The sequence below is a fragment of the Pristis pectinata genome, chromosome 22 (genome assembly GCF_009764475.1).
Source record: "Pristis pectinata isolate sPriPec2 chromosome 22, sPriPec2.1.pri, whole genome shotgun sequence".
Classification (NCBI taxonomy): Eukaryota; Metazoa; Chordata; class Chondrichthyes; order Rhinopristiformes; family Pristidae; genus Pristis; species Pristis pectinata.
In genome coordinates this window covers 5,681,212-5,709,100 of record NC_067426.1, presented here as the reverse complement: position 1 = coordinate 5,709,100, position 27,889 = coordinate 5,681,212, and the positions used below count along the sequence as shown (strand labels likewise).

The following is a 27,889-nucleotide window of genomic DNA, read 5'->3' as shown; positions in this document are numbered from 1 at the left end:
GCTGTTTCTTTGAGTCCTCTGGTACAAATTCCAAGGTTACTGCCTTATAAAAAGCAAAGATTTACTTTTTTTTTCCACAGAGCCTTTCATACCTTATCGTGTCTCGAAGTGTGTAGTGCCCAGCAAAATATTACTTTTGTAGAAAACATAACAGCTAGTCTACACGCACTAAGCTCCACGATCAGCATTTGGATAACCTGTTTCTAAGTGGCTGTGTGAGGAAATAATGGCCAGGATACCAGGGATATCTTCGTTGCTCTTCTGCTAAAGAACACCATGCAATCTTTCACAACATTCGAGAGAGCAGTCAATGCCTTGGTTTAACACTTCGTCCGAGAAGCTGGCACCTCCAACAGTGTAGCACTTCAGTGTGTCAGCCTAGATTATCGAGTTCAAGCTTCCGGAGAGGGACTTGAACTTTGCAGCCTTCTGACTCAGAGGTGAAAGTGCCAAACTATCTCTGACATTTGTGTTTAATTCTGGTATTTTCTGTTCCTTCCGGTGTCCCCACCCTCATTGCTGTTCCATTTAAAAAGGTAACGCATAGAGTCAGCCACTCTGATACTGCTGACATAATGTGAAAAACATTGAAATCTTCCAGACACCTCGCAGTAGCAGCTTGAAGCATTGTGTATGAAATCAGCCCAGAAACACTTCTGCACATGAAAAGGCACCTTAAATCACTGCCATGTGTGTTTTTTTTTTGTGAGGCCGCTTGCCTGTTGTGCAAGGGGACCTTTGCATCAGTTGGGGTAGGATGGTTCCACATGCACAAACTTTACACCCGAGGGCTTTCCTCCTTTGAGTCCTACCAGTGCAGAAAGTAGGGATCAGGAAATGATGTGGGGAGTGGGGTGAGGATTGGCCGGACATAGAGCTACACCAGGACTAAAAGGGGGAGAGACCTGGAGGAGATCGGAGAAAGGGGCACTGGGCAAAAGGGCAGATGGTTCAAGTCCAGTAAAGACTAGTTTATTGTCATGTGCACAAGTACAGTGAGGTACAGGTACAGTGGAAAAACTTGCAGCAGCATCGCAGGCACGTAGGTACAGACGACACACAGAACATAAATTATACAAGACAGTGAAGAGAAAAAAAAGACTGCAAAACGAGACATCAATGCAAAAAAAGCACAGACAAGTCCATGGTAATGCAAGAGGTAGTCCATTGTGTTCTGTTGCTGAGGTACGATGAGTGTTGTGCAGGTCAGTTCAAGAACCTGATGCTTGTAGGATAGTAGCTGTTCCTGAACCTGGTGGTGTGGGACTTCAGGCTTCTGTACCTCATGCCCGATGGTAGCAGCAAGAAGATGGCATGGCCCAGATGGTGGGGATCCTTGATGATAGATGTCGCCTCCTTGAAGCAGCGTCTCCTGTAGATGCTGTCAGTGGTGGGGAGGGCTGTGCCCGTGATGGATCGGGCTGTGTCCACTACTCTCTGCAGCCTCTTGCATTCCTGTACATTGGAATTGCTGTACCAGACCATGATGCAACCAGTCAGGATACTTTCAACAGTGCATCTGTAGAAGTTTGTTAGAAATCAGTTGTGGAAATAGAGAGAATTTCAAGATTGCAAGGGAGGGATGTGGGTCAGGAAGCTGATCTGGTGGCAGGGTGTGTGTGTGATTTTCAGTACATGGATGAGCTGGGACACCAGCACAGAGGCAGGGCAGGATTTTTATAAACAAAATGTTACAGGAGTAACCCACCTGGGAGGAACACTGACATTCCTGTAATGGCCAGGCTAAGATGAGCCCCTTTGTCCATGACTGAAGCAGGCTGGGAGACAGTTTCGAACACGCAGTAGAACGAGTGTAACACGTTCATGTCTCGGAAAATAATGACCTGGAATTCCCGGGTCTTCCCAACAGCTCCACATGGAGTTGTCTTCATTAAATCTCCATTCTCACATGGAGTTGTCTTCATTAAATCTCCATTCTCACATGGAGTCCAACAGAGGAGCCGGAGCTTGCTGGAATTTCTCAGCTAAGGAATCTGCTTTGTGACGAGGCACCAGCTGAGATCCGTGCAACCTGGCAGTAGAGATTTTGCATCTGTGAGGAAGGGCTACGGATCAGATGCTGGAAAGTGGGATCTGTCTTGGAGGTTCTTTTTTGACCATCACAGTCACAATGGGCCAAATGATGACCTCCTGTGTCACACATTCTAACTATACAGTTGAATTAGATGATTCTGTGAAAGGTAGGAATAAGATAAGTTGCATTCTTTCTTTAATTCTTTATAGCAACACTTAGAGTCATACAGCATGGAAACAGGCCCTTCAGCCCAACTCGTCCATGCCGACTGTGTTGCCCTGTGAGCTAGTCCCATCTGCCCGCGTTTGGCCCATAGCCCTCTAAACCTCACCTATCCATGTACTTATCTAGATGGCTTTTAAATGTTGATTATGTACCTGCCTCAACCACTATTTCTGGCAGTTCATTCCAAAGATGCACCACCCTTTGTGTGAAGAAAATGCCCCTGATGTCCCTCATAAATCTCTTGCCTCTGATCTTAAACCTATGCCCTCTTGTTTTTAGCACCCCCTCCCTCAGGAAAAAGACTGTGCTTTCACCCTGCCTATGCCCCTCATGATCTTATATACCACTATCAGGTCACCCCTCAATCTCCTATGTTCCAGGGAATAAAGTCCAAGACTTTTTAATTATTTATAAGTATGTGGGGTATTTTTAATTGTTAATTTTTGATTTAATCCTTCAAATGTCAGAGACTTCCAGAGACGTGTAGAAGTTTGACACCTTTGACAGAAGACAAAGCTGTCAAAGTTCTCAGAGCAGTGTTGTGGGTGGGGCTTGTTCTGACCCAATGTGCTGAGCAGAGGCAGGAGAGTGGGTCAGTGAATTCTTCTCTAAAGGTGCATAGGAAGTTTGGGGAAGTTGCATATCCTAATAGACAATTAAAAAGGTGGAATAGGGATACACAAGTGACTGCAGATGCTGGAACCTGGAGCAAAAAAACAAACTACAGAAGGAACTCAGTGGCTTGGGCAAAGGGACAGTTGATGTTTCAGGTCAACACCCTGCATCAGATGGGATGGAATACACTATTAAAGCACCTGGGTATTTGGTAAACACAGTCTTAAAGGGCCTGCAGCCTTTTGTTGGAACATTTAACAATTTTGACTTTGGTGCTTGTGTTGAGGTTTATTTTGTTTTATTTGGACAGCTCCACCTTGATACAGGTTCAAGTCATTCCCGGAGACTGGGTTGCTGGATAACTTTAACCCACAAAGTGGGATAGGTCGGGTGACACCCAACTGAAACCAGGCTTGGAATGTCCCACAGAGGTGGGAAGGGGGCAAGTGGTCAGTCTTGTTCCCTGAAGGATTTTCGTTCAGTCAAAACCTTTGGAGGTACAGAAGCCCGAAGTCCCACTCCACCAGGTTCAGGAACAGTTACTTCCCTTCAACCATTTGGTTCTTGATCCCTAATCACTACAGTTTAGCAACATTATGATCACTTTGCACTAAAATGGACTTTGTTCTATTTGTGTTCTTTCTTATAAAAATTGTGTATTGTTTATGTTTTTCTATTGCTGCTTATCTTATGCTACGTGCTTGTGATGCTGCTGCAAGTAAGTTTTTCCTTGCACCTGTGCACACATGGACTTATGCATAGGACAATAAAGTTGACTTTGACTTTAAAGCAGCTTGTTCACATTTTCAATGCAACTACTGTTAGAAGGGTTCTGTGGCCAGAACTTAAAGCAAGTGAGAAAGGCTGGATCCATCCTTTACAGCACTGTTTGTGACTCGGGTACAACAAACTTGCCTGTAAACCACCCTGCCTCATCTCCATGATCACCAACCACATATCCCCACACCAAGAGCTTTTACTCCATAAATTGACTGCTCTTTCTAGCTCCCAGCAATCTCCCTGCACCTTCCTCAATCTCTCTGCCAGCCAACCACCTCCATCCCTATCCTAACCCTTGGACCTAACTGCTTGGGCAAGTGTTCCAGAGAAAGTAATTAAACTTTAGCCTCCAGTTAGCACTGCAGGGTACTCGGGGGGGGGGAAGCCCACTGAGCTTCCTGTTCATAACTCCTTCCTCTTTAAGTCCACTTCAAGCACATGCCAAGCAAATATTAGTGCCACAAATGTAGTCTTGCAATGTTCTGCAAGAAATATCGGCCATACCAATATACCAACAGAAACTCCACAGAGCCGCAAGTGTGTTAAATGTGAATGCTAAAGTGAAATGAATAATTATACTCTCTGAATTTGCATGAACTACACAATTGAGTAACAGATTTATTGCTTAGCCACTTTAAGCTAGTTTTAAATTATGGCACATGGAGATTGAAGGGTGATTATACAGAAAATCCTCAGATTTTGTTGAGCATTTAAAGGTAACTTGCAGTTAAATATATTACTTCTGTTAAACTAAAAATTGGTTATATACAGATGTGGTGAATGTCATCGGCTTGTGTGCACATTTCAGTGTTCAGTCATGCCCACATTTGTTCTGTGTTGTATGCAGCTCCATAACTGAATTCAGGTGAAGCCTGGAATTGTAGTTGTATAATCCAACAGCAGATTGGAATTTTCAAACAGCCTTTTTCCTGAATGTTTCCACAAGTCATCCTGCTCTAATATCAGGCATATTTATTGTGGTCAGATTCCATTCATGTGTAAGTGATTGATCTCTGAAGTCTTCCCTGGATTCAGTGACTAGCTACTGGTGGACCTAAGTACCCTGCAGTCTCTAAACATTTCAATTACCCTTACACTACACACTTTTTTGGTTTCTTTATCCCCTTGGTTCCTATCTGACATATCTAGGCTATTGCATTTGGTTACACAAGAGACTGCAGATGCTGCAGTCGGGAGCAACACACGAGATGCTGGAGGAGCTCAACGGGTCAGGTGGTGTGTATGGAGGGAAATGGACAGTCAACATTTTGGGTCGAGAACCTTCCGGTCAGTCCCTCTGGCTGAAGAAATTCCTTCTCATCTCAGCTTTAAAGGGACGTCTCTTATTCTGAGGCTGTGCCCTCAGATTCTCAACTCTCCTCCTAATGGAAACATCCTCTCCATGTTCACTCTATCCTGGCCTTCCAGTATGTGGTCAGTTTCACTGTGAGCACCCACCACCTCCCCCTTGTCCTTCTGAACTCCAAGTACAGGCCCAGAGCTATCAAATGCTCCTCATACTTTAAGCCTTTCATTTCCAGGATCATTCTTGCAAACCTTCTCTGGACCCTCTCCAGAGCCAGCACATCCTTCCTCGGAGACAGGACACAAAATTGCTCACAATATTCCAAATGTGGCCTCACCAATGCCTTATAAAGCTTCGGCAGTACATCCTAGGGAAGGTGGTAGTTGAGCTGTAGTCCTGGTGAAGGTGCTCCCACAGGGCCATCAGAAAGGGAGTTCCTGCGCCAGTAAAGGACTGGCGATATATAGTTCCAGGTCGGGATGTGAGATTGGTCAGGGAATTAGGAGGGGATGGTGTCCTGGCAAACAGAAGAGTTGATTATCCAGGGAATACTGTCAAAGGTGATTCACAATCTGATCTCTGAGACTTAGCCACCGATCCCTTGGATATGGTGACATAGTGGTTAAGTTAATGAACTGGAAACCAGAAGCATAGAGTCATAAAGTCATACAGAAACAGGGCATGTCTATGCTGACCATTATGGATTTCTCTGCACTAAACCCATTTACCAGCACTTGGACCAAGTTCTGGGCCACTAATCTTGAGAGACAAGCCTGGGTCACACCATGGCAGCTGTGAATTTAAAATCAAATAATTTAAATATCCTGAATTAGAACGGGAAACCTGTATAAAAAATCCATGCGGTTACAGAACCCCATCTAGTTCACAAGTCCCCTTCTGGAGAAGAGACCTGCTGTTTTTATCCAGTCTGGTCTATATGTGACTCCAGACCAATGTGCCTTCAGGGGTCAGGGACAATGATGGGTGAACAATAAATGTTGACATTGCAGCAAATGGCTATATCCAATTGATAAATAAATCAGCACAATCTAAAGTAAACGCTTGTGTTGCATCAGAACACTAAGTAATTAATTGTGATTGCTAATATACTGAGAATGTGAGTCTTGGATTCCATCAGTTAAATGGATAGTCTAAAAATCAACATCAGATACCAGACAAACCCACAGTATGAAACTATTTAGTCTGCAGAGTATTGCATCCAGATGCCAACATAAAATGTGGACAAACGCACACATCAGTGGGTGGCTCTGTCTGAAATACATTGTGACACACACATTGCATAACAGCATTGTTCAGTGTACAGGCATTAATGGCACAATCAACTAAAGGCCAGAAAGCAAACATCTAAACCAGTAGGTTTGTCGAATGCTGCATCATCTGCTGTTTAATAAACTGCATTTCTTTTAAAGGAGTATTCAAGTTTGCAAATGTATTGTTTTTGAAAAAGGGAGAACTACTAAAGCAAAGCATAAGTAATTTTTATTGGTTCATTTATCTTCTACCTCAGTGCTTGCCCTGAATCTATCCTCACTTCTCCTGTTCCCTGTGCCCCCAAATATCCATCAATATTAGTCCTAAATATACTCCAACACAGAGCATCGATGACCCTCTGGGGAGGAGAATTCCAAAGAGTTGTAAACCTGTGAAGGATTTTCTCCTCGCCTCTTCTAAATGGTCATTCCCTTATCCTGTGACTTTTCTTCTGTTCCATAATTCTTGAATCTGCGATCAGACAAAAGAGCTTCTTGTTGCTGAGCCTGTCAGCTTCTCTGAGGATTTTAGTCATAGAGTCATACAGCATGGTAACAGGCCCTTCGGCCCAACTCGTCCATGTCGACCAAGATGCCCATCTAAGCTAACCCCATTTGCCCCCATTTGGCCCATATCCCTCTCAACCACATGTACCTATCCCAATGTTTTTTAAATGGTGTTATTGTACCTGCCACAACTACTTCCTCTGGCAGCTCGTTCCTTATACACACCACCCTCTGCATGAAGAAGTTACCCCTTGGGTCCCTTTTAAACCTTTCCCCTCTCACCTTCAAGGGAACTGTGTTTGTTTCAATAGGATCCTCTAGTTCTACTTATTGCCAGAGAATATGGGTACTGTGTCCTCCATCTTTCCTTCGCAGGGAACCCTACTCATTCCAAGAATCACAACTCTAGCTGAACAGAATTTAAGGAAATGCTGTTACTGCATAATTTGCAACTTTTATTCATATTTTTGCCGGAACAATTTATTCCAAGTAAGTTTTGTGTGGGAGGCTATGTAAATCTCAAAAGAAAATGAGAAACAAGAGGATTAATTGCTGTTTCTATATTAAAAAACAACACTCATTCATAAAATATGCAATTAACAACTGTTTTACACAGAATAGATAATTCTGTGACTGTGGAAAATCAAATCATGATCATCCATGCTAGTAAATTATTGGCCTCTCAAGGGCATGTAATCTGAAATGATGTTTAAATCAGCATCAACTGCCAGACAAATTCACAAACGTGAGCAATGCTGAACTGTTAATTTTCCCTTTGTCCACTGAGGGAACAGATGGGATGGAGCTAAAAGTATAGCCATGACCCAATATCTTTGAGCAGGAACGGCAGTAACAGCAGAATTTAATGGTGTGGAAATTGGTCCAACTTTCTTCTTGACACTTTGCATCCGATGCGACTGTGAAGACAAGAATGATGTTGAGGCTTTAGAAAGGGTGCAGAGGAGGTTTACCGGGATGCTGCCTGGATGAGAGGCCATGTGCTTATCAGGAGAGGCTGGACAAACTTGGGCTCTTTTTCTCTGGAGCGGCAGAGGCTGAGGGGTGATCTGTTGGAAGTGTATAAAATTATGAGGGGAATAGGCTAGACAAGCAATATCTTTTTTTCCATTATTGAGCGATCCAATACCAGAGGGCATGCATTTAAAGGTGAGAGGGTGTAGGTTCAGAACAGATGTGAGGGGTAAGTTTTTTACTGAGAGAGTGGTGGATGCCTGGAATGTGTTGCCTGATAGGGTGGTGGAGGCAAATTCATTGGGAGCTTTTAAAAGGGGCTTGGATGGGCACATGAATGAGAGGAACATGGAGGGATATGGGACTTCTGTAGGTAGGAGCGATTAGCTATGGCGGCACAACATTGTGGACTGAAGGACCTGATCTGCGCTGTACTGTTCTACGTAAATAGCAGAAAAATGCCCATCCCACATTTAGATCTCCCCCTTCCTCGAGTATTCCTGGCAAACAGTAGTAAGGCCCCGTAAACAAGGAGGCTGTTTAAGCTTTTTTCACAGCTGTGATGAACTGGCTGCGTCTCACCTCTAACCCACTTCTGCTTGACCAGTGCCTGCCACCTAAAATGCATTAGGATAGTTTTCTCAAGTTCCTTGGAGCTCCAAGGAGATCCTGACACCCTTGGCTGTGGTGTCCGTAGGCTGTTTAGTGTTGTTGCTTGCAAGGGCATACAACAGAGGATGAGCTGTCAATACACATCCTTTATTGAAGGCAGTAACTCAACAGCAATGGCTGGTACACTCGTTTCTTGAAGGTGCACTAATACATAACACTACCAGCATCAATTGAGCTGCCACATTACCACACTCCACCCCCCCCCCCCCCCCCCCCACAGCTCTCTAGGCATACCTGAGGCTGCTATTGACAAAGTTGATTGGAAATTCAGTGCTTCAAATGAGCCCATTGCTAATGGAGATGCAAAGTGCCCCCACATCTCACTGGGAGCCTGCAAATGGGGAGCTAAAAGGTGGTCTTAGACAATTCTCGCCCCAGAGTTTGGGAATAAGCTTTTGCCACCATTGCATCGAAAATTCACAACCATGAATTCCCAGCCTAGAGTTGAACAGCAATTGGATAAAAATTTGACGAGGGATAATCAGGGCTTGAATTTTTTGGGTTTAACAGATAATGACCAACAACACTAGTGCAGCAGTTGTTACCAGAATGGAAAACCAGACACTAGGACAAACAATCCAGAGGCCTGAGTTTGAATCCCACCATGGCAACCTTGTCATTTAAATTCAGTTAATATGAAATTTAAAATGTGCTACTAAAATGTAGGGATCTACTGCATTCGGTGCTCCAAGTGTAGCCTCTACATTGGCGAGACCAAACTCAGCTGAGGTGACCGTTTCGCAGAACACCTGCGCTCTGTCTGTAACCGCGACCTGCATCTTCCCATTGCCAGTCACTTCAGCTCCCCCTCCTGATATGACCGTCCTCAGCCTCCTCCACTGCCAGGAGAATTCCAAGCGCAAACTGGAGGAACAGCACCTCATTTTCCGTCCTGGAACCTTGCAGCCTAATGGCATGAACATTGAATTCTCCCACTTTAAGTAATCCCACTTTCCCCACAAACCCACCCCCCCCACCATGCTTCTCTTCTTCCCTTTCGTAGCCCTTTCTTTTTTTCTCTCTTCTTACCTTTGACCCATCCCCTGGCGGATCTGCTCTCCCCTCCTCCCCTGCACCTGCCCATCACTGTCTCTTACCTGCATCTACCTAGCACCACCTTGTGCCCACCCTGCCTCCACTATTGTCCACCTATCACTGCCCTGCTTTTCCCTCCTATATATTGGGCTTCCCCTTTTCCTATCTTCAGTCCTGAAGAAGGGTCCTGACCCAAAACATTGACCGCCTGCTTTTCTCCACGGATGCTGCCTGGCCTGCTGAGTTCCTCCAGCGTCATCGTGTTTTTATCTGGACTCCAGCATCTGTAGTCCTTTCTTTCTCTTAAGATGTACTATTCTGGCCCATTATTGTCTCCAGAACCCACCAATGCAGTCGGATCACAAAAGTCCTCTGAAGCCATGAGCCATTTGGTTCAGGGGCAATAAATGTTCCTTTGCTGCTAATGTTCAGATCCCCAAAAAATGAATAAAAAGTACCCCAAAGACTTAAAAAGTATATATTTTTTTAAATACTAGGTTGGCTGCATGTGTTATCTCCCAGTTATAACTATGCTTTCAATATTTGGCTTTTTAAATGAAGACATCTTGCATAAGTGACTGAACGAACGTGTGTTTGTATATTCTGTTACAAGACAACTCCAGGGAGGAGAAGCTGGATTATTAAAAATCAGGGCAACAATAAAAAATATTTATTGCCAGTTATCGGGTGGGGAGGGAGAACAGAGGGTCAGGGAAAAAATAAGAACGAGAGGAGTCTGGTGGCAGAACAGAAGGAGCCTTGACGTAGGAGAGTAAGGTTGGGGCAGGGTTGTGGAGAGAGGGTGGCAGCAGGTTACAGGGTGTAGCAGTGGCGAATGGGTCAAGTGGAGAGCAGATTCATGGGATGGGAAGATCGAGGCTTAGAGAGGGTGGGTGAGGGAGGGGACTGAGGTGGAATCAGTGAATAAGGACAGAGATTCTCCATTCCTCAATATCTTCCAAGGCTTTGTGTGACTGCCAGAGAAGATAGTCATTGCCACCAATTTAGTCAATTTATTATGGATATATAAAGTTGTTGCAATAAATAACTCCCAGACTGGCTGGAACTGAACCAAGTATAAAACAACAAAGAAATCCAACCCCTAAAAGTGATTTAAAAAAGCCGCAGCAAGTGGGTAGGGAAATGGGACGAAGCAGACGGCTCCTCCAGGGAGCATCCACAGATACGTTGGGCTGAGCAGTCACTCCCTGGGCTGTGGAGCCTAATGATTTTATCATTGTGCATTGCATGTTTTGTTAATGTTCTTGTAGGAACTTACAAAGCCATTGCCTCACTCCAAGTTATGATGTGGCCTTGGTCAGCAGCCAGTCTTCTAATGAGGAGGAAGGGCGTGTCTGTCAGTTTGGTGTTGTGATAGATGGGCATTGTTGCGGGATTTTTTATCTTGCCAATAAAAAATGTTTTAAGTGGCATGTTCTGATGGATAGGATATTCTGGATCGCGTGTTGGCATACTGGAAATGCACCTTGCATTGCAATTGCTTTCCTGTCCAATCTTTCTTTAATTAGATCCTTGCACAATCTCAAACTACCCACAATGAGTGGAGGAGGAATCCCACTGGCAGAAACTGTCTCATTAGACAGTTGGCAGATGCACAGTCAAGTCGCGCCAGCATTGGGTTGCAACGGCTTTCACTCAGTATCAGAAGGTGTTTAGTCAATCCATGCACCTCTAGGCTGAGGAATGGACATCACTGACAGAGGCCATGCTTGCATTTGACTGCCACTTTGTCCCCAGGTAATACGTTGCCCGAGAGACGAAGAAGTGGGAGAAGAGTAGGCCAGGGAGTTTGGATAACAGGACATGCAGTAGCAACCACGAGTTTTAGCCTAGAAATTGCAGGGGTTGTGTGATGGGCCAACAAACACTTAGTTCATGGGGATGCCACCAGTGGAAAATTGGCCAGGTCGGTTTGGTTGGTGGGGTTGAGGTGAGGGTCAGCTGTGAGTTGGAGCTTGGGGAGCTGTTGATGGTGACTGCTCTGAGGTGGGTGTAGGGAGGAAGTGGAGGCTAGAAGGAGACGTAGGTCGGTAGTCAACTGAGAGGATGTGCTCAAGTTAGATGACAAAAACTAGTCTGGGATCTTTTCAGGGAGATATCTGAAACCATGCAGAAGCGAGCTTCACAAAATCATTGAAAGCTGCTTTTACATGTGGCCACTCTAACACCACTGCAAAGAGACATCCAGATGTGCATTACATGATGCTGGTCAGCACAACACATGTCTGAGGTCATCCATGTGTTAGACCCAAACTGGAACTCGAAATACTTAGATCTGCATAGCAAATCCTCGCTGTTACTATGCAACTTTATCTTCCATAGAAATTGGATTGTGTAGCATACAAAAACCTGGTATATGGCTCCGATTCCCAGGAGATTGTATTCTCAATTCACATTCGGTGTTGCAAACATCCCATGGTATTATTTTGAAGGAGTGTTGGTGAGTCGGTCCCAGTATTCAGGCCTGTAATCGACATCACTAAGAAACAATTATTTGGTCATTGATGTTTGTGGGACCTTGCTGTGCACAAATTGACTGCTATGTTTTGTACATAATAAATGTGATTGCCCATTATCAGTTCTCAAGTGCTCAGGATGCCCTGAGTTTAGAAGATTTGTTCTCCCTGGCTTTATTTAAATGTAATCTGGTCGCCCACTTTATTCATTTCTCCAGCAAAATACAATACATTATCAGCTTCCAGCTTGTCGGGCTCCAAAGCTAACAGCTTTGAAAGGTCACACAAATTAAATCTGCCCACGCAGCAGCTGTTAAAGTTGTGCTGTAGCATTGGCTCTACGTGGCAAATTTTTCATGCTACCAAGTGACTCTGGTATCGTTGAGATCTGTTAGAGCCATGGCCTCACAGCTCCAGAGACCTGGGTTCAATCCTGACCTCGAGTGCTGTCTGTGCAGATTCTCCATGTGACTGTGAGGGTTTCCTCTGGATGATCCAGTTTCCTCCCACATCAAAAATATGTGATTTGGTAATTGGCCGCTGTAAATTGACCTTAGTGTGTAGGTGAGGGGTAGAAACTGGTGAATTGATGGGAATGTGGGGAGAATAAAGTAATTGATAATTGGTTGATTATTGTCACATGTACCGAGATCCAATGAAAAGCTTTCTAAGATAAGATATTTATTAGCCACATGTACATGGAAACACACAGTGAAATGCGTCTTTTTGCGTTACTGAGAATGTGCTGGGGGGCAGCCCGCAAGTGTCGCCGCTCTTCCGGCGCCAACATAGCATGCCCACAGCTCCTAACCCGTACGTCTTTGGAATGTAGGAGGAAACCGGAGCACTCGGAGGAAACCCACACAGACACAGGGAAAACGTACAGACTCCTTAAAGACAGCGGCCAGAATTGAACCTGGGTTGTGGGCGCTGTAACAGCGTTACGCTAACTGCTACACTACTGTGCTGCCTTATTTTGCGTGCCATCCAGACAGATAATTCCATGCATAAGTACATCGATGTAGTACAAAAGGAAAAAGAATATAGTGTTACAGTTACAGAGAAAGTACAGTGCAGGCAGACAATCAGGTGCAAGGCCATGACGAGGTAGACTGAGAGATCAAGAGTTCATCTTAATCATATAAGTAGGATTAGTGTAAATGGGTGCTGGATGATTGGCACTGAGTCAGGGGCTGAGGGCCTGTTTCATGTTGTTTGACTCGATGACTATAAATTTTCAATTCAGCCTTGTGCCAGCTCCGTCATTCAATGAGATCTTTTACCTCAGCAACCCTGTTCTGCATTCCCCTGAATGTTTCACCAGAACCCCATTACTTTTTATTATCTTCAGCAGTCCATAAAAATGAGGATGGCTGACTACCTGTGGGTTCTGAAATAGCTAATGAGGCCAAGGTGGGAGTCACCAACTCTCCTACAGGTAGGACAGGAGGTGTTCAACGGGGCACGCAGGGCTTGGGAGGTAGTGTCCTGCCTCCGTCATTTAAACCACAAGCTCTCAACAAATGGGCCCGAGTTTCGACAGGCCACGCCAGATGTTTCTCCTCTGCTCTGATTGACAGGGGTGCCGGAGATTCCCATGAATCGGTGGGAATGTTCCACTCTCACAAGGAGATTCTGAGAGCGCCCTGGAATGGTTTCCTCTGCTTGATGGAGCTCAGAATAGAGTGTCCATTTTGGGAGTCCAGTGACGGACATGGAGGTGACGTGGTTTACCTATCGGAGCTGATGGAGTGTTTTTGGGGGCTCAGTGCTGGGGATGTTGGCCTAGGAGAGAACGCTAATGTCAGTGTGCTTCTTCTGCCAGTGGATCTGGAGGATTTTGTGGAGACAACATTGGTGGTACTCTTCCAGTGCTTTGAAATGCCTGCTGTAAGAAGCCATGGCTCTGGTATTTACAGGTGGGCAGGGATCACGACTGCCTGTTAAGCCATGAGTTCTTACGTTGTGCTTGAGGTCTCAATCTTCAGGTACCCTTTTCCACAAATGGTTAGTTCACTGGGACGATGATGAATTTCATTACCGGTATCTGCCTTTGTTGAGAGGTGGCTCCTGAAAAATGGAAAGTGGTCTATGTTTTCCAGGGCCTGGCCATGAACCTTTTACTGGGGACAGTGTAGTGCAGCAGGTGCAGGCTGGTAGAAGACCTTTCTGTTGCGCTGTTTAACATTCGGGTCTCGTGCTTTTATTGCTTGGTGTTCAGCCTCCAAACACACACATTCGCAAGCATTGTCTGCTTTCTGCAGCTCGATCATTGAGGATGAAATGACCTTGGTTCCGGGGTGGAGGCAATGTGGGTCAAACCATATTTCCTGTATATTACCTCTACAACAGTGGGAAGCTTCTCAGAGGTGGGTTGCAGCACAGAAGCAAGAGCGATTAAGGAAAGAGTTGGGGTGACTTGACACGTCTGCATTGAAATTGAGTGTATTGTCAGCCGTTTGTCATGTAGCTGATGCAGGATAAGAAAGAATGCTAAAATAAAGAGCTACACTGCTGACATCAGAGTCTATTTTTTTTTACCATTCTGGGTGAGGGAATGAAATATCTTTACTTTCAGGCATGTCAGACTTGCTTTGGCACTTGAATGTTTAATGTGTATTGAGGTCATTTAAACTCCTAGTTTGCCAGTCTTTGCTTAAATGATTGAAGGAAACCGTTTTATAAAATAGTCATTCTGTAAACCTACGTTTCTGAATCTGTTTTACTTTACAAGTTGAGGTCTGCAAATACCTTGTTTCTGTGAGCGGTTTGTAAAGTCAATCTGTTGTTAGTTAAATCTGTTCTCATTCTGGGGTCTGTCATGACTGCTCCCATGGCCAGTTGCAAGGCAGATAGAGCTGCTGCCTCACTGCTCCAGGGTCGTGGGTTCAATCCTGACTTCCGGCGTTGTCTGTGTGGAGTTTACACATTCTCCTTCTTTCCTCTGGGTGCTCCAGTTTCCTCCCACATCCCAAAGTTGTGCTGGTAGGTTTTTAAGTTATGACCAGATAGATAAGTGACAAAAAGAATCAAAGGGCAATTATTGGTCATTGGGGAGAAAGGGGGGGGAACAGGGAAATAAAAAGAATGAGACTGATGGAGACATGAGACTGGAATCTGGAGAACAAACAAACTGCTGAAAGAACACAGCAGGTCGACAGCATCTACATAGGATACAGAACAGTACAGCACTGGACAAGCCATTCGGCCCATGATGCTGTGTCGATCTTGATGCCAATTTATACTAAATGTCCTCCTCCTGTGTATCATCCACATCCCTCCATTCCCTTCATATTCATGTGTCTATCTAAAAGCCTCTTAAACTCCACCAAACTACCTGCTTCCACTACTACCCCTGGTAACCCACTCTAGGCACCTGCCACTCTCTGTGTAAAAAAAAAATTCCCCTTACGTCGCCTTTAAACTTTCCTCCCCCCTGAACCTTAAAAGCACGTCCTCTGGTGTTTGCCATTTCTACCCTGGGGAAAAGATTCTGACTGTCTATCCTATCTGTGCCTTTTATAATTTTAAAAACCTCCATCAGGTCTCCCCTCAGCCTCCGATGCTCTAGGGAGAACTACCCAAGTTTATCCAACCTTTCCTTATAGCTCAGAGCCTCTAATCTGGGCAGCGTCCTGGTGAACCTCTTCTGCAGTTCTCCACTGTCTCCACATCCTTCCTATAATGGGGTGACCAGAAATGCACACAATACTCCAAGTGCGTTCTGACTAAAGTGTTATACAGCTGCAGTATGCCTTCCTTACTCTTATACTCAACACCCCGACCAACAAAGGCAATCTGCAGGGAGGAAAAGGAATTATCGATATTTCTGGTCGAAACCCTGCATCGGGACTCCTGATCAGGACCGAGAATGTCGACAATTTCCTTTGCCCTGCAGGTGCTGCTCGACCCACTGAGTTCCTCCAGCAGACTGTTTGTTGCATGGGATAAATGGAATTGCTCGCTTGAAGGGGTTGGCATGGACTTGATGGGCCAAATGGCCTCATTGTGTGTTGTAACAAGTAATTCTAATCCATTATGATCCCCTTTTCAGGTCTCTAAGTTCCACTATCTCCGTACATGTCCCTTATAACCCTCACCAATTTTTACAAATGCACCAAAGAAGGCATCCTATCCGGATGCACCACAGCTTGGTACGGCAATTGCTCTGCCCAAGACTAAGAATTTTCAGGGAGTTGTGGGCACAGGCCACAAAACCAGCCTCCTCTCCATTGACCCTGTCTACCTTTCCCGGTGCCTTGGGAAAGCACCCAACATAATCAATGACCCCTCCCACCCCGGTCATTCTCTCTTCTTCTCCCCCCCCTCCCCACCCTTTCAAAAGCTTGAAAACGCATACCACTGGCTTCTATCTCGCTGTGGTAAGACTCTCGAATGGACCCCTTATACAATAAAGATGAACTCTTGAAATTTCAATCTACCTCTTCATGGCCCTTGCACCTTATTGTCTGCCTGCACTGCACTTTCTCTGTAACTGTAACACTAGTCTGCATTCTGTTATTGCTTTTGTACTCCCATGATGTACTTGTGTACGGAATGATCTGCCTGCATGGCCCGCAAAACAAAGTTTTTCACTGGATCTCGGTACATGTGACAATAATAAACCAATAACGATCTCAGAAGATCATTTTTGTTTGTCAAACGTACCTGGTCCATTTCAGGCATACAGAGGAGAAGCATTTCCTGCGACAAGGGCTGTTTGTTACATGCGCGGGCAATTGCATATTTTAATTGAAACTGATGCGGTAACGTACAATAATATGGCACACGAGGCAGTTCTGCCACACTGAAATTTCATGCAATTAAATACTAACGTGATAAAATTTGCATTCTTTGCTCACCTGGGGCCTGGAATTTGTCATGGAGCTGTAGATTATACAGCAGGCAAATAGGCTCTGTGACCCCACTCGCCCATTCTTACCAAGCTGTCTTCTTAAGCTAATCCCATTTGGCCCATATCCTTCTAAACCTTTCCTATCCATGTACCTGTCCAAATGTCTTTTAAACATTGTAGTTGTACCTGCCTCTACCACTTCCTCTGACAGCTTGTTCCATATACCCACCACCCTCTGTGTGGGAAAACCTGCCCCTCAGATCCCTTTTAAATCTTTCCCCTTCTCACCTTAAACCTATGCCCTCTAGTTTTAGACTTGGGGGAAAAGACAGTGACCATCCACTTTATCCATGTCCCTCATGACTTTATAAATCTCTATAACGTCACCCCCTCAGCCTCCTTCACTCCAGCCTATCCAGTATCTCCTTATAACTCAAGCCCTCCAGTCTTGGCAACATCCTTGGGATCCTTTTCTGCACCTTCTCGAGCTTAATCACACCCTTCCTATTAGTAAGGCGACCACAGCTGCGCACAATATTCCATCAATGTCCTATCCAGCTGTAACATGGCGAGCCAACTCTTGTACTCATTGCCTCATCCAATGAAGTCAAGCATGCCAGGCGCCTTCTTCACCGAGAAGTGATGGTGAGGTTGATAACACTGATATAAAGGGGGAAAGGTAACAGCATCTTCTAGAGTCTACTTCTGCCCTGTGAAGCACACACATCTGGAAGCTGCAGTCAGTGATACCATTTCCCTCCATAGAATATGCACCGTTTTGCAATCATTCTGGTAACCTACAGAAATTAATGAATTGACAAATATTTCAGGTAGTTATGAACAGTAAAAACCCTGAAAATATTTTTTTTTGCATGAAGCATAATATGGTTGTTAACAGTGAACCAGTTGATAATTACAGCTTAACAACCTCTCTGTCCTTGGAAAAGTACTTGCAAAGGTATTTGATGGTAGTGGAGAGTTAGCTGACCTGTGAAGCTGAACCCTAACAAAAGTCAGTTTATCCCCATGCAAGGAGAGAGGGAACTAAATAATCACAAGATCACAAGATAAGGGAGCAGAAGCAGGCCATTCGGCCCATCGAGTCTGCTCCAAGGAAAAGGGAAAAAGAAATGGGGTGGGAAAAAAAGAGAGAGAAAAAAAAAACTATTCTAATCCCATTTGCCAGCCTTATCCCCATATCCCTTGATACCCTGACTATTTAGATATCTGTCTATCTCCTCCTTGAACACCCCCACTGATCTGGCCTCCACTGCTGTGCGTGGCAAGGAGTTCCACAATTTCACCACCCTCTGGGTAAAGAAACTTCTCCTCATCTCTGTCTTGAAACTGTACCCTCTAATTCTAAGATTGTGCCCTCTGGTCCTGGACACGCCCACCAAGGGAAACAGCCTAGCCACATCTACTCTATCCTTACCTGTCAACATTTTAAATGTCGCTACGAGGTCCCCTCTCATCCTTCTGTACTCCAGCGAGTACAGTCCAAGAGCCGACAAACGCTCATCGTACTTAAGCCCTTTCATTCCTGGAATCATTCTCGTAAATCAACTCTGAGGCTAATATTCTGGATGAGACACTAAATCAGGACAGTCTGCCCTCTTAGATGGCAATAAAAGCTCATACACTGCTATTCCAAAGAAGTGGGGAAGAGTTAACTGAGCCAAGTGGAGACAAGAGACCAAAGACGCTGGAATCTGAAGCAACAAATAATCTGCTGGAGGAACTCAGCGGGTCGAGCAGCATCTGTGGGAGGAAAGGACATTTCCCCCCCCCCCCCCCCCCCCCCCCCACCCACAGACAATGTTCAACCCGCTGAGTTCCTCCAGCAGATTATTTGTTATCTGGACCAATATCTACTCCACAAGCAACAGCGCTAAAAACACAATATCTTCTCACTATCACGTTGTTGTTGGTGGGAGCTTGCTGTGTACGAATCAGCAGCCATGTTTCCTAGATTACAACGGTGACCATTGGTTATACATTGTTTTGGAATGTCCTCCCGTTATAAAGGCACTATTTTTATATTTAGCTTATACTTCTGCTTTTTCTCTCTTCTGTCTTAATGAGGCTACTTCCTACAGTGTCTGAATGTGTTCATCTTTTGATAGGCCCTTATTGTGGAAAATTGAATGGAGACCTGCCAAGAATACAACTAACGTCCAGTGCCGTGACTGTGGAGTTCCAAAGCATCACTCATCGAACGGGAAGAGGATTTCTGCTCTCCTATGCTACGACCGACCAGTCGGGTAAGGCCTGGGGGATTTCTTTATCCCTGGGAGGTCAGATGCGAGAGGAAAGTAGACAGTAAATGGCAGAACCCTTAGGAGCATTGATGAACAGAGGGATCTTGGAGTGCAAGTTCATAGTTCCCTGAAAGTGGCATCACAAGTGGATAGGATTGTAAAGGAGGTGTACGGCATGCTTGCCTTAATCAGTTGGGCATTGAATATAAAAGCTGGAAGTCATGTTGCAGCTGTGTAAAACTTTTGTCAAGCCTCATTGAGTATTATGTGCAGTTCTGGTCACCCCGTTACAGGAAGGATGTGGAAGCTTTGAAGAGGGTGCAGAAGAGGTTCACCAGGGTGTTGCCTGGATTGGAGAGTATGAGCTATAAGCAGAGGTTAAACAAACTTGGATTGTTTCCTCCGTCGGAGACTGACGGGAGACCTGATGGAAGTATATAAAATTACGAGAGGCAGAGATAGGGTAGACAGCCAGAGTCTTTTTCCCAGGGTGGAGATACCAAATACTAGAGGGTATAGGTTTAAGGAGAGAGGAGGAAAGTTTAAAGGAGATGTGTGAGGCAGGTTTTTTTACACAGAGAGTGGTGGGTGCCTGGAACATGCTGCCAGGGGAGGTGGTGGAGGCAGATACGATAGCAATGTTTAAGAGAAGTTTAGACGGACACATGAACAGGCAGGGAATGGAGAGATGCAGACCACATACAGGCAGATGGAATTTAGTGAAAGTGGCATCATGGACATGGTGGACAGAAGGGCCTGTTCCTGTGCTGTACTGTTTTGTGTTCTATGTCCTTAAGTTGATAGCAAGTCCCATTATTGAAACCAACGAACAAGTATCTCCAGTTTGCCTCAGGAAGGTGGTATACTCGGTGACCCAGGAGTGCTTGGAGCAGCCAGTGAGTTACCATTCCTTACCAGGCTAATGAGGAGCTGCCACAAAACCAGGCAACTTTGGTTCTTTCATCTTAACCTACAACTAGAAATTTCAAAACCTATTTGGCTTGCGCTAACATGAAGTAAATTGTTCTGGTATACACTCGGAAGCTTGTCAGGAACGTATCTTGGCTGCGTCTGTCGGATTAAGTCATTTTGCACAGTGGGGATTGTTTCCATGTTATTTATCCTTCATACTCTCTCATGATGTAAAGGAGGCCATTTGGCCCATCCAGTTTATGCCAGCTCTCACATGACTCCTTCCACTTACTTCTCTCCAACCTGTTCTCGCTCAGTTCTGACGAAGGGTCTTCAACCTGAAATGTCGACTGTTTTTCTCTCTCCACAGATGCTGCCTGATCTGCTGACTTTTTCCAGCATTTTCTGTTTTATTTTAGATTTCGAACATATATTTCTCTGTCTTCTGCAAATATGGTGACCGTACATTTGCTTCCTTCCTCCAAGTGATTAATAAGTATTGCAAATACTCACTGTCCCAGCACCGATCTCTATGGTGCCCCACCCAGTCACAACTTTCCACCCTTAAAATGATCCCTGTTTCCCTTCTAACTGCTTCCTGACTGTTAGCCAATCTTCTATCGATGTCAGTATGTTACCCACCACCATGGGCTCTTATCTTAACTTTCTCCCTTTAAAATTGGACGTTGTTAAGATTTTTCCGCCACATACCCACCATCCTCGCAAAATTCTCCAAATCCATTGGGAGGACATGTGAATAGACACCGAGATCTCCTGGCAGGCCAACATTCCCAGCATTGAGGCTCTCATTAAACTTGGGCAGCTCCAGTGGGCAAACAACATTCGACTATAAACCGGCTCTGTCACAGCAAGATTTAACCAGGAGACAAAGGATGTTCCCAAAGTCACCCAGAGAGGAAAAGCAACACCTTCACCGATCTCCTGGCGAAGGAGCATCCGGGAAAGCGATGAGAAGTTTGGATCTCTTTGGGACCATAAAGAGGCAGACCAAAAACAGTGGAATCAGCACAGAAACTCCCAACAACGCACTTGCCTGCACTGTCCAACACCTCCTGGCTCGCCCCTGGCAGAGTCTACAGATTCACATTGGCCTCCACGGTCTGACCAACCCACAGGACTGGACTGGAAGCGAGACATCCTCAATCCTGAGAAGAAGTTTTGTCTATTAGTAGTTGGGAAGGATGGAAACCCTGTGTCCTCACCAATTTTATCCTTGGATCACAGATTATCTGCTTATAGTGGGATATTTCTGAGCACTAATTGGATGCAGTGCTCCCTGAACTACAACAGTGACTACACCAAGATGAACTTCATTGGCTATAAAGTGACTTGGGACATCCTGAGGCCCTACGGAAATGCAGGATCTTCTAAGATGAACACTTGTTCCCCAATCTCTGTAAAAATGTGCTGGCCCATCTGTTTCATTAAAGTCACGGTAAAATGAAGAAACAAGTACCTGTGGATTCATAACGAGAATTCGGTAGAATTGAACCATGCAAAGTCAGTCTGCTACATAGAGCCCCAGGTGCCCGTACAACCTTTGCAGTGAAATGAGCATCTAGTCACTTTATGATTCCTTGCTCCACACCTGCTAATCCCACAAGGAGAATTTGGGATGATGTTGAGAGCCTCAAGTCCGTGCATCGGGAGAACACCACCCTGCGGATGCCTGCCCCATCAGGAACCTCCTGCCCCATCCATGAAAGAGTGTGCCATTCTACCAGCCTTATCAGCCAGCTCAGAACCCACGGTACCAGAGTGGGAAGCAAGTCGCCCTCAATCCCAAGGAGCTGCTGAAGACAAGGAAGACTTGTTTATTTCACACAACTAGCCATGTCTCTTTTGGAGGAGGACCGCAGAGTAACAATCTTAGTTCTACTAAGCAGACCTGTCAGTCTGTGACCTCCTGCACTGTTATAATGAGGCCCAACACAAACTTGAGGAGTGGCACCTCATCTTCTGTCTGAGCATATGCCATTAATTCCAGCTACATGGCTGTCACAGTGACAGCACAGAGATACGGTAGGTAGTACAGCTGTCTCCTGTGACCCAGGTTCGATACTGGTCTCCGGTGCTGTCTGTATTGAGTTTCCATATCCTCCCTGTGACCAGGTGAATTCTCCAGCTTCCTCCCACATTCCAAGGACGAGCAGGCGAGTGGGTTAATTGGCCATTAGTGGCCCAATATACGGAGATGGGGTAGGAGAATCAGCAGGGAGGTTTAGTGGGTGTGAGAGAGAGAGAGAATGTGTTACCAGGAAATGACTCAGAATGGGGGTGGTGGGGGAAGGGGATGGCACTGATGGGAATGTACTGAGAGCTGGCACAGTCTCAAGGGCTGAATGTTTCTTTCTGTGGTGGGAGGAGGGGTTAGTTGTTTGGGAATAAAGGCATAAGTCTGGGTGTCTAAGGGAGTGGGCAATTATTAACAATTGGATTTGAAGGCCCAACTGCAGACATTTGGTGATCAATTTCTTAAAATAAATTCTCTAACATAGCAAGCACAATCTTTGCCAACCGTTACAGAATTTCACAGCTATTGTGCTCCAAATTAGATTTTGCATCTAGGTTTATTTCAGGAGCTGCAGATATGAAATTGCAGCAATTTAGCAGATGCTGCCGTGAATATAAAATTGCCTGTTTGAGGGCTCCAGGCAGTTTGCATTTGCTGCAGAGTAACGTGGAAAATAATGTGGTTTGGAAACTAAAATCAGTCATCCTGCACTGATTACTCCTCTGAGGCGCTTCGTGGGGTCAAATTTTGAACTTATTGGAAACAGTGTGGTTGAGAATAAAGGGAGAGCAGTTTTGTCTCTGATTCATTCATTTGAAGATGAACAAAATGTGTGAGTTAGCCTTCCCGAAGCTGCAGACTACATGTTTTGGAATATACTGCTCTTTTACTCCTCAGGGAATCTTTGCCAAGAAAAAAAAGGAAAATTCCACTAAACCTTCCTGTCAGATTGATTATTTCTATAACTTTTTCTTAAACAGTGGGGAGCTTTACATTTGCTAAGAATAATTCAACTGTGTTCTGCGATAATAGTTTGGATTTTACAAGCCTGTTCACCATTCAGATAGATTGTACCACCAGTCCAAAAGAAAAATAACATTCTGGGGCATTTATATTGCTACCAAGGTCATCCTGGCTGACAATTTTTGCCTTTTGAGGTTGCAGTGATTTTTTTTTACTGCCGTCCATGTAGTGAATCAACGCCCCAGAGAGAGTGAGAGGGTTTTTGATCAAGCTTCTTTGACAGGAAGCCAATTAGTGCTCAAATCAGGAGAGTGTGTGGCTTGGAAGGTAACCTGGAGCTGATGGTGTTACCTACATGCCTTCTGGCCTTGTCCTTTGTGGTAGAGGAGCAGTTTGGGCAGTGCTGTTGAACAGAGTTCCTGCAGTAGCCCTGATGTCAAGGGGACTTGCTCTCATCTTGCCTCTCCGGTTTAGCCTTTCTGCCCCTGTTGGGACCAAGGATGTAAATGATTTGTTCTTGGCCAAATCCAAACTGCAGCAATGAGTAGAAACATAGAAAAACTACAGCACAATTCAGGCCCTTCGGCCTACAAAGCTGTGCCGAACATGTCCCTGCCCTAGAAATTACTAGGCTTACCCATAGCCCTCTATTTTATTCAGCTCCATGTACCTATCTAACAGTCTCTTGAAAGACCCTATCGTATCCGCCTCCACCACCGTTGCCGGCAGCCCATTTCACACACTCACCACCCTCTGAGTAAAAAACTTACCCCTGACATCTCCTCTATATCTACTCCCCAGCACCTTAAACCTATGTCCTCTTGTGGCCACCATTTCAGCCCTGGGGAAAAGCCTCTGACTATCTACCCGATCAATACCTCTCATCATCTTATACACCTCTATCAGGTCCCTAATCCTCCGTCTCTCCAAGGAGAAAAGGCCGAGTTCCCTCAGCCTGCTTTCATAAGGCATGCTCCGCATTCCAGGCAGCATCCTTGTAAATCTCCTCTGTACCCTCTCTATGGCTTCCACATCTTTCCTGCAGTGAGGCGACCAGAACTGAGCACAATACTTCAAGTGGGGTCTAACCAGCAACCTATATAGCTGCAACAATACCTCTCGACTCCTAAATTCAATTCCCTGATTGATGAAGGACAATATACCATATGCCTTCTTAACCACAGAGTCAATCTGCGCAGCCGCTTTGAGCATCCTATGGACTCGGACCCCAAGATCCCTCTGCTCCTCCACACTGCCAAGAGTCCTACCATTAATACTATATTCCGCCAACATATTTGACCTACCAAAATGAACTACTTCACACCTATCTGGGTTGAACTGCATCTGCCACTTCTCAGCCCAACTTTGCATCCTATCTATGTCCCTCTGTAACCTCTGACAGCCCTGCAAACTATCCACAACACACCCAACCTTCGTGTCATCTGCAAACTTACTAACCCACCCCTCCACTTCCTCGTCCAGATCATTTATAAAAATCACAAAGAGTAAGGGTCCCAGTACAGACCCCTGAGGTACACCACTGGTCACCGACCTCCACTTAGAATACGACCCTTCAACAACCACTCTTTGCCTTCTGTGGGCCAGCCAGTTCTGGATCCACACCGCAATGTCCCCTTGGATCCCATGTCTCCTCACCTTCTCCATAAGCCTTGCATGGGGTACCTTATCAAGCGCCTTGCTGAAATCCATATACACTACATCTACTGCTCTCCCTTCATCGATGTGTTTAGTAGCACCTCGGTTAGTTGAGTCCTGTCTCAAACCACTGTGGACAGCATAAGCTGCAAGGCTGTGGGCAAGAACTGGGAAGTGGGATTGACCTGAATTCTATTTAGGCTGGTATGGAAAAGATGGGCCAAATGGCCTTCTGTGCCATAGATTTCTGATCCTGTGGCTCCATCCATCATATTGGTAGATAGTTGGGAGCTTTGGATTTTCCTGCATTTTGTGGACAGTGCTTGCAATGCCATTTACACGTCTTTGCTCTATATCTATCTGTACCCCTGCTTAAGAAAAATCTATCACTCATTTACTTTAATTGACTGATTGTCCCCAGACAGTTGGTGGAAAGAGTTCCAAATTTTGTGTGGGAAAAGTACTTCCCGAATTCAGTCCTGAATGTACCAGCACTAATTTTAGTATTAACCATCTTTGTTCTGGATGATGCCAGCTAAGGAACTCGAAGGGTGGCATGGTGGTGCATCAGGAAGCGCTTCACAGCTTCAGTGACCTGGTTTGATCATGACCTCTAGTGTTACGTGTGGAGTTTGCATGTTCTCCCTGTGACCATGTCCCAGGTCGGTAGGTTAATTGGCCACTGTAACTTGCCCTTGGTGTAGGTGGGTGGCAGAAAAACTAGGGTGAAGCTGATGGGCATGTGAGAAGGAATAAAATATAGAGACATAAGTATGGGATTGGGATTGCTCTGGGAGCTGGCATGGACTTGATGAGCTTAATGGCTATCTCCTTCATTGTAAGGAATTATTAAATGTGTTAAGTATCTTTGGCATTCAAAGATAATTCTTTTAAAAATAATTTTTTAAAATCTTAATTAAAAAATATATTTCAATTTTTTTAGAAAATGAATGTAATTATAAGCACATTGAAACTGAAGGAATTGCTCTGCGGAGAGCCATCAGGACTCAATGGGTTGAATGGCCTCCTCTGTTCCAATAAGGAAGGAAATAATTTCTCTGCATCCGCCCTATCAACTGAAGCACCTCTGAGCGTCAGTTTTCTAAACTCAAGCCAACGTAAAACAAGTTTATGCAACTTAGCTTTGTAATTTAAGCTCTCGTATTTACCCAGTGACCCTGTGGAATGCATTTTAGTTTATGCACCATTTTAGATGCAAATTCATAGGGTCATACAGCACGGAAACAGGCCCTTCGGCCCAACTGGTCCAAGCTGACCAAGAGGCCCAATCCAAACTAGTCCCATTTGCCAGAGTCTGGCCCATATCCTTATAAACCTTTCCAATCCATGTACCTGTCCAACTGTCTTTTAAAAGTTGTTATTGTACCTGCCTCAACCACTTCCTCTGGCAGCTCATTCCACAATACATACTACCCTCTGTGTAAAACAAAATAAGTTGCCCCTCAAGTTCATATTAAATCTCTCCCCTCTCACCTTAAACTTATGCCCTCTAGTTCTTGATTCCCCAACCCTGGGGGAAAAAGACCGAGTGCATTAAATTTTAAATTTAATTAAAATTTAAATGCAAATTTAAATTTTAAACACAATCTTAAATTTGGGCTAAGACAACAACGATTAATTTGATCACGGAACTTGAAAGCCACATGTTATAATTTGGGTTTGTGTCTTATTTCCATGGAGATCCTATTTTTGCAACTGTTTGGGATTCGTGAGGATCAGTGCTGGTACCCCTTCCAGGTCCTCTCCAATTTAAGAAGCCTGACTTATGTACAGTCCGTCCACATGAATGAGCATTTGGGAGACTGGCAGGACAGATTTGCCGGCTCCTGCAGGACTATGGACATCTTCTGCCGTGTGGGAACTCTGTTGAAAGCCGCATTTCCAACTTGTGAACTGTTTGGGTTACAAACCGTTCACAGGAACGGAACCCTGCTCTAACCAGGGAGCAATCTGTATTTGCAATCAATGTTGATGTTTTTGATGAAAGCACAGAGTACAGTGTAACTTTTCCAAGTGTGGTGGGAATGTGAGGGGATATGGACAGGACTAAACGTGGTTAATAGAAGAAATGTGAGGTTATTCATTCTGGTAGGAAGAACAGGGAAAAACAGAATAGTTCATAAATGCTGAGATGTTGTACAGAGGGAATGCAGTGAGTTAACAAGTGGGCAGATTATCTGTGATGGGCTGCAGTGATGGCATGGTGTTAAATTAGTGGACTGCCAATCCAGAGGCTTGGACTGTCGATACAAAGAACCACAAGTTCAAATCCCACCACAGCAGATGTGGAATTCATTGATAAAAACTAGTTGCTAGTATTAATAACCATAATACTACCAGATTGTCGTAAAAACACATCTGCTTCACTGATATCCTTTGGGGATATCCCTGTGCTGACTGGATTGACCTGTAAGTGACTCCAGGCCACCAATGTTGTTGACTCTTTAATGGTCCCTGAGGTGGTCAGTTCAGGGCAGTTAGTGGATGGGCAATAAATAGAGTCTTGGAGTAATACAGCACGGAAACAGGCCCTTCGGCCCAACTCATCCATGCCAACCATGGTGCCCACCAAGCTAGTCCCATTTGCCCACATTTGGCCCATATCCCTCTAAACCCCTCCTATCCATATCTTGTCTTTTAACTGTTGGTACTGTACTTGCCTCAACCACTTCCTCCGGCAGCTCGTTCCATATACTCACCACCCTCTGCGTGAAGAAGTTGCCCCTGAGGTCCCTTTTAAATCTTTCCCCTCTCACTTTAAACGTATGCCCTATAGTTTTTAATTCTCCTTCCCTGGGGAAAAAGTCTATGTGCATTCACCATATACATGCTTGCCCAACCTCTCTCCATAAAGTCAGTCCCTCGAGTCCTGGCAGCATCCTCGTAAATCATCTCTGCACCCTTTCCAGTTTAATGATGTCTTGCCCATAACAGGGTGACCAAAACTGTGCACCATACTCCAAGTGCGGTCTCACTGACGTCTTGTACAATTGCTGGACTTACCAGTGACACACAGGTCCTGAAAGATAAATACGTCTTTAATTGCGATGGAGTGCAGGGTTAATGAAATCTTACTGCAGTCATACAGGGCCTTGGGGAGATCACTCCTGGAGTATTGTATGTAGCTCTTGCCTTGTGAAAGGATATGTTTGCCTTGGAGACAGTGCAGGGTGATTCCATTAAATTATTCCTGGGATAACAATGTGTTCTACGAGGAGGAATTGGCTGTGTGATTGGGAATGTTTAAGGCTGAATCTGACATACTTGGACACCACTGGGAGCCCAGGATGC

General features: G+C 45.0%; 1 protein-coding gene across 1 annotated transcript in view; it reads left to right on the top strand.

The window, feature by feature from the left end:
* Nucleotides 1–27,889, top strand: part of si:dkey-34d22.1 (discoidin, CUB and LCCL domain-containing protein 1) — a 126,622-nt gene that overhangs the window by 29,196 nt on the left and 69,537 nt on the right. Inside the window, exon 3 of the mRNA XM_052036401.1 lies at nt 18,877–19,014. Within this exon, the coding sequence (XP_051892361.1) occupies nt 18,877–19,014 (138 nt within the window). The remainder of the gene's footprint in view (nt 1–18,876; nt 19,015–27,889) is intronic.